Source organism: Perca fluviatilis, chromosome 15 (genome assembly GCF_010015445.1).
Source record: "Perca fluviatilis chromosome 15, GENO_Pfluv_1.0, whole genome shotgun sequence".
NCBI classification, from domain to species: Eukaryota; Metazoa; Chordata; class Actinopteri; order Perciformes; family Percidae; genus Perca; species Perca fluviatilis.
The window spans coordinates 20616844-20629643 of record NC_053126.1 but is presented as its reverse complement, the minus strand read 5'-3'; the positions used below and the strand labels follow the sequence as shown (position 1 = coordinate 20629643).

The 12800-nt window shown below is 39.6% G+C and overlaps 1 protein-coding gene across 3 annotated transcripts in view; it reads left to right on the top strand.

Annotated features, from left to right (window-relative positions):
* asic2 (acid-sensing (proton-gated) ion channel 2) overlaps positions 1–12181 on the top strand; it is a 414417-nt gene extending 402236 nt beyond the window's left edge. For all 3 annotated transcript variants that reach the window (XM_039824458.1, XM_039824457.1, XM_039824456.1), the window contains 5 exons: positions 3990–4143; positions 7321–7412; positions 8477–8556; positions 9179–9247; positions 10114–12181. In XM_039824458.1, the coding sequence (XP_039680392.1) occupies positions 3990–4143; positions 7321–7412; positions 8477–8556; positions 9179–9247; positions 10114–10215 (497 nt within the window). In that variant the 3' untranslated portion in view covers positions 10216–12181. The remainder of the gene's footprint in view (positions 1–3989; positions 4144–7320; positions 7413–8476; positions 8557–9178; positions 9248–10113) is intronic.
* Positions 12182–12800: the final 619 nt, after the last annotated feature.

Sequence of the window (12800 nt, the reverse complement as noted above, 5' to 3'; positions counted from 1 at the left end):
AGCTTTAGTGGTAGCAGTGGTAAATTTAAGAGCCCCTATCAAGATTAATTCATTTTCTTAGATACAGTACTAATTAAGAAATTATAGAATACTATAACATACAAATATTCAACCAATTTTGTACCATAATAATGTTGGTAGTATGTGTAAATGAACTACTCACAGAAAAACTAGACAAGAGAGAGCTGCCCCTCTCTCTCTCTTTCTCAAACTCAGGCTGAACTCAGATGAAATGGTAAAACTAGACAGTGCTGATCAGATAAGTATTGCCTAAAATGTTTTCCGAAACATATTTCAAACGTATTTTCAACTTACCATTTAACGTCACCCACCAGCAGGAGCATTTATTGGTCTGGTGCGACACAGTGCATTCTGGTAGTTGCAGGTTGTTTACACTTAGAGCGAAAGTGAATATCACAGCTTCTTTTCTCTGTTTTCTCTGGTCATATAGCACCAATTAAAAAAAAAAGTGCTATTCTACTGCATAGACAGCCCAGTTTTAAGACCCTCTTTCCAGTGATAAAATACTTCTTTAAGTAAAACCACGGTTAGTCATATAAACTCTAATATAATCTACATTTTTGATCGATGAAAGTCTGTGAAAACATAAATAATACCAAAAAAATGTATTCAAAAGCATACTTAGTTATGTGTGACCTTATGAACCTCGACTGTTGGCCAGCAGGATTTACAGCAACATCACAAAAACTTCCTCACTTCCCACGCCAGTCTCTCTGCTCTCTCCCAACCTGAGGAAAATTATTTCTTTATTATTCCTTGCTGCATGTTCCCATATGGAATTCAATTTGTGAATATGTACAAAACAAAACTGCCTAAATAAAAATAATTTGCTTGCAAGTTATAAGTTTTACTTTTGAGATGACAATTGTTTTGCTCCAATGAGAAGTTTTGTTTAAATATATTGGCAAAAATCTAATTCCATACCTCCCACACAATAAGGGCATTCAGTATATTATCGCAATGTGCCAATACCACTGTGTGGTGCAGCAGGAGGGTAGAAGGCTTTGCTGCTCATTCCAGACAGCATTTTTCCTGTCTCTTCCTTGTAATTGGATAGTTTTTGAAAGGCTTTCTCACACACACACACACACACACACACACACACACACACACACACACACACACACACACACACACACACACACACACACACACACACACACACACACAGAGACACACAGTTTTCAATGCAAATTAATTCTTGTTTTAAAACTCAGTGCCAATTTGCTATACCCACCAGAGAACATTTCACACAGATAAGTTTGTTTGGGTTTTTCTTTCTCTATAACTATGTCACTCAAGTTTTGGAGGCGGCACTGAAAGTAATTTTTGATAGGAGACAGCTGTATCTGTTTTCTGTGAACAACTTACTTATCTAGTTGTTTTCTTTTGAGGAAACGAGATGGCTTATAATCACACACCCAGGCAGAAAACACAATTATTTCCGTTATTATATTATATTTGTTATAACCTCTAAACAGAAAATTCAACCTGCCAAAGCTGTCTTAAATAAGTTGTCTTTCTCTCAGACAGACATGTATGTATACTTTGATCAGTTAGTATTCACAGCTAGATAGTAACACTTGAAAAAGGATGTAGGGGGAAAATGTATTATGGTAATTTGATCTTTTAGATTTTGTGTGTAGAGAAAACAAGAGAGGGCGTTGGACAAAGGTGAGAGGATTAATGAAAGAAATCAATCATCTAAATGTGCAAGGCCTTGCTCCCGTGTATCCAATAACATCTCATTTAAATAAAAATAAGAGACCACTGAAAAGCCATATTGAATTTCCACTTGCAATTCCGTGACTGCGTGGTCCCACCGGCTATTAGTTCGCCGTGGGGGATAGATGCCTAATGCTCTATGATCTGTGGGTCTGCCACAGAGTGGTCTCAGTGAGAAACAAGCCTGATAACATTACCTTCTCCTTTCCATTCAAGTTATTTATTATCAAATGCACAACAATTAGGCTCCCTCCAACAGTGCTAATTAATTATGTAAATCACACATGTAAAAAACAAAATGAGAATCTAAGATATTAAATAGTGCAAGTTAAAATATAGGTATAATATAACATAAATTAAAATATGAAATAAAGTAGAGAGAAGTTTTGGTAATGCGCAATCTTTGGGGAAATTAAAAGAGCTTCATTTAAACTTTGCAACTTCATAAATTCAGTGTAGAGTGTGAGCAGCCTCGGTCCCGGAGAAGCTTTTGATGGAGCTATCTTTGAAAAGCCTGTGTCGCTTAACATTACCGTCACTGTGAGAGAGTTGGTGTTATGTAGGAGCTGTGGGCCTAACACAAAATCATCCAGTGCATTTTAGCTTTTTTTTTTCTTTTCTGCCTGAGTCAAACTGCCAAAGCAGAGCCGTGAATAGAGCCTGGCATTTCTGCATCAGGACTTTTGCCTCTGTCAGAGTGAAGGCTGTTTTCACGGATGCTACTTGAGGGCATGTTTGTGTTTAGCGCTTTACATTCTGTGACTTTAACTCTGACATTGACTTATACTGTCGTTTGGGCTTTTATGGAGTAAACATCCACACAACTCAAGGCGCAGTGTGAATAGGGCCATGTGTGCAATCGTGTATGTGACCCTGTTTTCTGAAAACTGAAAACAGTGGTCAGGTTTCAGATTAAGAAAAAGGGTTGTGTGGCCGGGTTGGATCAGTGGGTAGAGCAGGCACACATATACTGCAGAGGCTTATGCCTCGACACAGAGGTTCAGGGTTCAAATCCGACCTGTGATGATTTCCTGCATGGCTTCCCCCTTTCTCACCTAGCTGTCTTATCTGATTAAAGGCAGAAAAGCCCAAAAAATAGTCTTTAAAAAAAAAAAGATGTGCTAGATGCATTTTCCTCAGAAAGCCCTCCTCAGAAAGAACTTAATGTTAATCAGCTGTGAGAAAGCCTTGACGTACATTTGGTACTAACACGCCACAAAGATGTGGCTAATTAAAAGTAATTGGCTGTGGTGGGTATATGAAACATTATCACAATGTACCATAGTATTGTTTCAGATTAAGCTTGTAGTTGAAAGAACTCTTCAAATCTTCAACGTTTTTTTAAGGACCCTATAGCTGAAAGAGAGACAGAGCAGGGACCCCTACTACTTTTTTTTATTTTAAATTGGGCTGGATGGATGGATATTCCTATATTATTTATACATCAGGTTTTAATGTTAAACATACATGTGGAAGGCACAGTAAATCCTTAGGCTTAACAGTATCCATGGATGGCTTACAAAGTGGCTACCTTATCTGTGGACTAAGTTCTAATAGCATGCAGTTAATCTGAAAATAACTTTTTTTAAATTACTCAATTTTAGGTAAATGAAATGTTTTAGTTTTTTGACATATAGGCTGCTTTATCTTTGCTAATAATATGGTGGATTCATGTTAGTGTATATTTTCAGACATTTACATTTTTGGAAATATAACTTTCCATGATCATTTAGCCTATAACATTTCAGAAAATAGTGAAAAAGGCCTGGTGCAATTTCTTGAAATTGTTTTTTTTTGTCCAACTAACCAGTAATTTCCAATTAAAGAAAACTCACAAATCCTCTCATTTGAGAAGCTGGAACCAGCGAACATTTGACATTTTTGCCTGGAATAATAATTTTTGTAGAGACTAATGTGTTTTTAGAAGCTTATAGTGACTTTACAGTGACCTTGTATTGCTAATTATTTTACCTAATTCACAACAGAACAATAGTGATAGTTACTTGATATTTTGTAAGGCCTTGGTCGAAAATATTTGGGATTCACACTGCTAACTGGATATTTTCTACATTTAAAGTGGATTTCTCAGTATTTCTGGGCCTATGTAACATATAAATCTCATATAAATCTCATTTTGTGTCTAAAAGAGCATTTCCCCCTTGTTTATCATCTTCCCACATCTCATTCCATTTTACCCCCCAATTTGACGCCTCACCCCTCTCCATTGCCCCTCCTGCGTGAAGCCAAACTGTCGGCCGTGGAGAGCAGTAACTGCATGTGCAGGACGCCGTGCAATATGACCCGCTACAACAAAGAGCTGTCCATGGTCAAAATCCCCAGCAAGACCTCAGCCCGCTACCTGCAGAAGAAGTTCAACAAGTCCGAGAAGTACATCACGTAAGAAGCCAGTAACAAAGTTCTTAATGACTGGTACTGCTCATAATGTTAGGTAGATTAAGTAGAATTCCCTAAATTCTAATAGCATACAGATAATCTGAAAATGACTTATTTTTTAATTACTTTAAACCTACCCATTGAACCAATCAATTAAACTTTCATGCAAAGATTTTAAATTCATGAATACATTTTGGGAAGTAATCAATGCTTTCATTTTCCCTAAATTATTAGCAGCGAGCAGTTGGGAACTCTTAAAGGGGTGATAGAATGATTATATAGGGTATTTCACACTGTTCCTTATGGTCTCCTAATGGGGTATGTAACATTGGTTGGGCTGAAAATGGTCTGGTTGATATTTTATTGGCCCTTATGCATCCCTGTGTTTTGGCCCTATTTGTAACAATAGCTTTTCTTCCAAATATGGTATGGTCATGAATATTTAGATGAGCTGCGCACTGATTAGTTAGCGAATCCCCCATACACACACATTAGAGACGCGCGCTGATTGGTTGAGCGAATCCCCCATACACACACATTAGAGACGCGCGCTGATTGGTTGAGCGAATCCCCCATACACACACATTAGAGAAGCGACAGAATCTCATATTCCAAACGCTGCAATGTTTCATTACCAAATTCACTTCTGAGACTTTTTTTATGCGAGAAATCAACTATATAAAGCTCAATATGGGCCATTTTACGAAAATTTATGGCTAATTGCAAATTTGGTAAGACGTGTCGGACTTTAGGAGCTCCACATAGTCTGACGAGAAAGCTGCAGCCTGCTGGGCTCCATATCCAGGGCAAAGTCACCCTTTGTGGATACTGCACTACCGGGGCTCCACGGCCGGCTGCCGGCATAACTATAATATATTGTCACAAACCCGCTCACAGCCTGTGGCAAAAAATGAGGGAACACCAACAACAAATATGGACGAATCAAAAACCTATTTTATTGTAAATCAAAACTATTAACTTTAAACAAAGAAAAAGGAATGAGGTGTGAGAATGTCATAATGTAAGGTGTCTGTAAAGTGCATGGGTGAGTGAATCCGTATGTGTGTAAATGACTGAATGGAAACTAAGTAAAACTATAAAGGAACAAACAAAACAGGATCATACCTGGAGGAGCAGAGAGAGAGAAGAAGGTTAGAAGCAGCTTAAATACCCTGAGCCCAGGTGGCTCCAATCACTAACGACCCTCCTCTGCCTGCAGGAGGAACCACCCCTGCACTGCAGAGGCGGGGTCGGGGTCTGCAGTTTGAATTTCGTCACGCAACTTATATAACATCTACCCCAATGTCTTACAAAGCTAAGGTTGTGTTCGTTTTCAATGTAAGGCATTTTTATGAACGTCACCTGTTTTTTTAGGAGGAGCAGCTAGCTAGCTAGCTATATACAATGGGAAAAGATCGCTGCTAGGTAGCTACACTTTCGGCATAACTATAGTAGCTATATTTACAGTTTGAATTTCGTCACAGCACTTATATCACAGCTATCCCAAGGTCTTACAAAGCTAACAACGGTGTCCGATTTCAAATTAATGAATATTTGTGAACATTAAGGGTTTTGTTAGCTGCGACTGTCCCTTCAATCCTAGCTATGTGTAGCTACAAATCACCTGATAGTAAGCTTCATTTTCGGTGTAATTCGAGTATATTTACAGTTTGAATTTCGTCACGCCACTTATAACCTCTACCCCAAGGTCTTATAAAGCTAACAATGGTGTCCGATTTCAATTTTATAAATTTTTGTGAATTTCAGAGGAATTCTAAGAGGAGGCTAGCTAGCTCTCATTGATAGAGCTAGCTCCATCCAGCCGCAGGCTCTATCAATGAGACTCGCGGACAAGAGGTGTTTATTTCACCGATCGTTTGTTTAAATAACTCAACACATTAGAATTACACACATAGGTTATAGTTAACCTATGTAGTTATAGTTATAAGATTAACTGGAACCTGTGGTAAGAGATTGCTGGGGTAACAAGCTCGCTGACCATGCTCTCACTCACACACACGGGGCATTTAGCAGGAAGAGGGGAGCTGCAGGCCCTAGAGCTCTGTCCAGGTAGCAGCGTTTGTTAGTCCATTAACCCACAAAACGGTAACTTTGTGCAGGTATGGAGTGCCGTGGGCTGCCAGCCGTGACGGAGCTCCATCTACCTCACAGCAGGCCAGGGTCTGTGAAGGAAGGCAGGCCAGGCGGCGAGGCAGCAACACAGGCAGCACCGGCCGCTGAACTCCGACACACATTCGGACAAAAATTGCAATTAGACATCAATTTTCGTAAAACGGCCCGTATTTGACCTCTACATTGATTTCTCGCGTAAAAAAGTTTCAGATGTGAATTTTGTAATGGAATAGCAGAGATCTGCGCGACATAGATTCAGAAGACTACCTGATCTCAGGTCAGTTGTGTAGCCTATGTAAATGTTGGGGCGTGACCGTTCTCTTAATACACCCATGGGCGTGACAAAGGTACAGGTCTTGGGATGCTTCCAGCTTTGTTGAGATTCGCCCGTTTTCAGTGGCAGTTTGAAAATATGAGATTTTCATAGCAAAGGGGTGTCAATGGGATTTTGAGCTTCTATATATGTCCTATTTACCCACCGAACTGTCGTTATTCAACTATGACAAGGTAAAATCGGTTTTGCATTCTATCACCACTTTAATATGGTTTGTCGTCTGTTGTAGGCCATGAACTACCACCAAAAAAATTATTGTGGGAAAATCTCAGAATGCTTGTCTAATTTAAGGGTATTCCTAATTCACAAAGCAAATACAATAAAAACAAATCGGGAATCTGATGTAGTGTTTTTTTTATTTTTCTGAATTAGTTTTTACAAAGAAATATAAGAGAGAGAAAAAATAGGAAACATTTGTGAATGAGGAAATGCACATTAAAAGGAAAAAAATGCAAACTCACCACAGAGAGGATCTGAGCCTCTTTGCTTCCCACATTGTCTCCTATAGCCCTTTAATGAAGGATTTAAAGAACTGGAATCTCTATGAAAAAGCCGAGCTACTGCAACACGCGTGTTCTCCTACACAGTGGTTGTGTTTCCCTACTTGCTTAGCTCAGTAGAAAATTAATAGACTGTTGCAGATTGTCTTGCTTGCCAAGTGAACGTCTGGTATTAAATTCATCAGGATTAATGCCTTATTTTGCCTGTTGCAGAGACAACATCTTGGTGCTGGATGTGTTCTTTGAGGCTTTGAACTATGAGACCATTGATCAAAAGAAAGCTTACGAGGTGGCAGGCTTGCTGGGTAAGTTTAACTCAATGCTACCTTTATTTTCCAAAACTGGATCCAGTCTAAGTTAGTCACAATCATGCTACTTTTAAAAATGTTGTGTTGATTCATGGGACATGGCCCACCCTAACTCATGGCAACAGATTTAGATCTCTCTTAGATGATTGAAAGATGCCTGACTGGATGGTCATGGAGTATGTGACAAGTCATTAACAAAATGTTGGCACTGTGAAGTACTTTGAGCCAGCTAAATTTAACAATTTTGTCAGGTCTTTATAGCATCTATAAATGAAATGAGCATCGATAACCCTCTCCACAAGTTTTAACTGAACATAAAAAGGTAATTGCGCTTGCTTGTTTTAATGTTTGAGTGTGTTGCTTTCACTTGTTTTAATATTGATCAATTATTTGACACAAGCAGGGATCTTTTGAAAACAAACATAGACCCCATAAATTGCCAAATAAAAACAGCCAAATGCGATTCATTTCAGGTTACTTGAGACATTGTATATAGAAAGTAAAATATACTAAAAATACTAATATTACTAACTAACTCAAACTTGACAGGTGCAAACAAATGATCAAGTTTAGGGTCTAGGGTTTAGGGCTAATGGTCAGTAATAGATAAAGCAAAAAATATGGCAATGGTTTGTCAAAGTTGGCATTATCAGTTGCGTTCAGTTGAGTCCGGTCGTAAAGACATGGGTAGGGCGGGGGTTTAGTGGTGGGCGTCTGCAGAACTCTAAGGATCTGTTGTGATATGTGAAAGTAATGGATGACGTTGAGGCACAGACACCATGACACAAAGCTGAGTGTCATTTCTTTTTTATTTTCATTTATCAGGACACCTTGGAGTGTCCAATTGTGCCTGTTCTGTAGCCACTTACCTGCAGTTCACTATAACTTGCACCACAATTATGTTTGAGATGTGTTGTCATACAACTTTAACAGACTCCTGCCAGCCAGTTCGAATCAAGTATTTTCCTTTGCCATGGCTTAACAGTTTGTAATTAGTATTCATATTTTCCTCTGTTTCTCTTTCTTTCCTCTTCTCTTTGTGTGACTGTGGCCTTCTACAGGGGATATTGGAGGCCAAATGGGTCTGTTCATTGGAGCCAGCATCCTCACCATCCTTGAGCTGTTTGACTATGCTTATGAGGTCAGTCTTAAGTTGCTTTTGCACACTTATTCTGTATAACTGTGGACACATCGAAATTATGCACACATCCTTTACAGCCTCTCACAGCTTTTGCCGGTGCAATAAACTTTGATGGTTGATATATGTTTGTTTAGTTTTTCTGTGAAGAGCTAGAGGGTTGACCATTAAAGCTGACAACAGAAACAATCTCACTGATACAAAAAGCAGATAAGAGCCAGATTTACTTCAAAGCTGGCTGAGATGAAGGAATGTGTGCTGGTGCTTTTCCATTACCTCTGCTTTCATGTGTGGCCCTCTTTCAGCTGCACAGGGTTCTGACAAGCACATACTGTTCTTCACTTCCCCTAGGGTTCTGTAAATCCACAGGAAAAGTAATTTTCAAGAGATGTTTTTCATTTTAATTGCCATAATTGAGAAATTGGGATCAGAAACCCTCATGTCACTGACATAAGCAGTTTAATAGCTTGCAGCTTGTGTCCAGCCATATACTAGGTTTTTACCTAGTCTTGTTTACTTTGAAGTCAAATGTTCCTGTACAATCAGTAATTACAAGAAGAGCTCATGGAGATCTTCTATACCAGACTAATTGATGCCTCTCTGACTTTTATTTACCAATCTGCAGGTGGTGAAAGATAGACTACTGGATTTACTGAGCAGAGAGGAGGAGGAGGAGAGTCATGGAGAGGATGTGGTAAGAGCAACCTTTAACCTCTCACTTGTCATTCTTCCTCGCAGAGTGCTGTGTAAGTGGAGTGTGTAGATTGAGTGTACTTTCACTCACTCTGCCCATGCATATTAAACCTTGCCCTATCCTTTCTCCCTCCACACAAGCATGTGGATAGAAAACCTTAGAAAATCTAAGACTGTGTACAGACTGAAGGAAGCATGCCAATTTGGCAGAAAAACGCTCTGCCCTTTGAAGGAGCTTTCAAAGAATCAGAACAGCAACAAGGACTCTGCTAGGAGCGAACCCCCTTAGCAAACATGCATGCATACAGCAACATCAAATCATAGTTAAATCAACAATACTAAAAGCTGCCGTATGAGGAGAAGGTCAGGGTGGCATTTGCATGACGGTATATGCAGGGTAGTTAGTAATAAGTGTGCTGTTTGCGCAAAGGTTTCACATTGAGCTCAGCTTTAGTGGACTATGATTCACATTAAGCTCAACTTTTGTGAACTTTGACACACATTTGATTTGTTGACTATCTGCAAACCTAAGCACCACTTAGCACTTTGAGGTAGCAGAGGGGCAGTCTAAAAGGCATATTACAATTAGAGTATCCTGCTCCATTACAGTCTTGCATCCAGAAGTCAATGGTAAAAAATATATCTCTTAAATAAATCATGTTAACTTATTTTCCTGTTAACCATCTTGCTAATTTGACTGGATAGTGCTGCCATGTTACCAGATAGTTAGCATATCAGTGGCTAGCACTCTAGCCAAAGTAGCATGGCAAGTTACACAAGTAGTCACCACGTCACCAGAAAAACATATTTCACGGATGCCCAAAGGAATTTGCTCTAGGCACTAATTCTTTCAATCTTTTTTCCCAGAGTTCCTGTGACCCGGTGGCAAACCACTCGGAGTCCATCAGCCACACTGTGACAGTCCCCCTGCAGACAACGCTGGGCACCCTGGAGGAGATTGCCTGCTGAGGCCCCCCCGCCTGTGCCCCTCAGAGCCACGCACAGCCAGAGGCTGCCTCCACTGGGTGGCGCTACATCCTCTGTTAGGGCATCCTGCAAGACCTGAACAGGGGAGAGGAGGAGATGAGGACAAGAACATAAATTGGCCTAAGGACAGCGGTGTGCTCTGTTACACCGCCCTGTCTGAAACACTGATGGGGATTAAGGAGCTGTCGGCTGGACTTATCGGCCCTCTCTGTCACCCTACACTGTACTGTGGTGGGAGGGTGGCCTCCACTGTGCCAGACCTGCAGTGGGTTCTGTGTCTCCACATACTGTACACGCACACAGAAAATCTGAGAATGGGTGGGACAACTACCCATAAAGGGGGCTTTCCCCTGTGCAGCATATTTATGTAACAAACACATTCATAAGTCGCTCACTGCCAAATTAACTGTACAAAATTGGTTTTGAACTGCATGCATCGCTCTATCTTGCTCTCTTCTGCTGATGCATACGCTGGACTGCAGTGTTGCTTTACTATACATGTGTGCCATTTGTCTCTCTCTATCTGCAGGACAGGCCTGTGACAAGGCCTCAGGTGAGATATCAAACTTCGAATGTACAGATTGAACATATGGTTGTTTAAAATCATAATTCAGGTGATACCAATCCTTTGAAAATGTATTCTAATGAGCGATTATTTCTTTGTTAATTATCTTGAAGGGAAAGGTGTTTGCTGATGTATGAACATTACTGAGAAAAAGACAACAACCTTTGTTCACTAAAAACAGTGAAATCTGAACATTTTGCAGCCCACATTTTTGCATATTTTTTTCACCTGTCAGTTTCAATTTAATCAGTTTACTAAAAGGCATGTTTGCTATGTGACTCCTGGGGTGTAAAGCTGTTCCCTACAGACATATTTGAAGGGATGTCAAACTCTTACTGTTAATTTATATGAATAAATGACTTCTGGCTGCTGCACCTCACCACAGCACCCCTCTGAATCAGAATTTGTTTGCCTGCCAGACAGCAAGCCATGTACAAACGCTGCAACAAATGGATATACCCACTGTTGTTGAACCATTATTTAATTAAGAGAATGTCAAAATGATATTTCAAATAGCTATTACCACTTTATCAAGGGTGGAATCATTTTGACTTTCAACAAAAACAAAACAACCCCAGGCTTGATAATTTTACTCAATTTTCATGATCATAGAACTTGTTACAAAAGCACCATGAGGGGGTTCAGCCAGGATTTTTTTTAGGATAAAGGGTCTGCTGTGATATGGTGTAAATATCTAGGATTTTTTTCTCATATCAATGGGTACCACGCAGATGTGCCCAAAGCAGATATAATTTAAAAGAACACCAACTTCAAGTCCAGAAGTGACTTCATATTTGTCACATTTTTTCATAATGTTACTCTTTCAATAGGTGAGAATGTTATGTAACAGGCAGTAGCATTTTCAGGGCAGTTCAATGTCATGCTAATCACACTTTGCTACAAACACCAGGCTTTCTTTCCAAATCAGGTCTATCTGAGCCTTCAGTGTTCTCAGAAACAACAGTAACATATAAACGGCTTTACACCAAAAGTTTGTGTAAGATCATGTGGAAGATTTAGTGTATCTGAGTCCATGATCATCCTAGCTTGGTCTTTGTCATCATGGTAATGTACATTACAGGTAGGAATGAATTCAAGTGCTTTGTGAGACTGTTTGAATTATGATTTCCCATCTGTGGCTCAACCTGCTGTGTGTACTATCTCATGTTGTGGCTTCAGATGAACAAAATTCTTAGCTGACCTGCAGGGGTGTGAGACAAACATGTCTCGCTTCTCTTGATGACCACGACACTGGCTGATTCTTCTCTCTACTTTGGCTTCAATTGTTATCGCAGGACAGCGTTTTCTCATTTTGTGATGCAGCATACAGTGTGTGTTTTTAATGTGAAACAAATTAAAAAGTTGTTTTGCAGTGGTGGCGTTCTCTTGTGGCAAGTCAAATTTATTTGTATTGCACTGTTCAACAAGAAAGCAATTCAAAATGCTAAGTACATAAGAGATAATGTAAAACAAACCCAAGACTAAGAGTCTACAGCCATGCTAACAGTTCTGGGAGACAGTACTGAGCTAAATGTCAGCATGCCAACATTTTCTAATTAAGCCTAAACACAGATACAGCTGATACTGATGGGAATGTCATTAGTTTTGCAGGTATTTGGTCATTAACCAAAGTATCCGACAAAATCAAAAAATGCCTCATAATGGCGGCAGATAAAAAGTTAGGGGATTACAAAAGTTATTATACTGTAGTTCAGCCAGAAGGAGTCTCAAAATCAAAAATGTCAACCTCATGTGATGCTACAAGAAAAGTCAGGGAATCTCCAGCAGGATTTATCCTTTGGGGTCCATTGATGTCTGTATACATTTTAGTAGCAATCCATCCAATAGTGAGCAATAGTGTTTGACTGACAGACAGAGCAGCATTACCTCCCCAGAGCCATGCCGGTAGCGTGGCTAAATAAAAAAATATATAATAAGATGAAAGATATGATTAAGCTTATATTAAATAAAATGGAATAAACAGAAAAAAGTGCATAAGAGA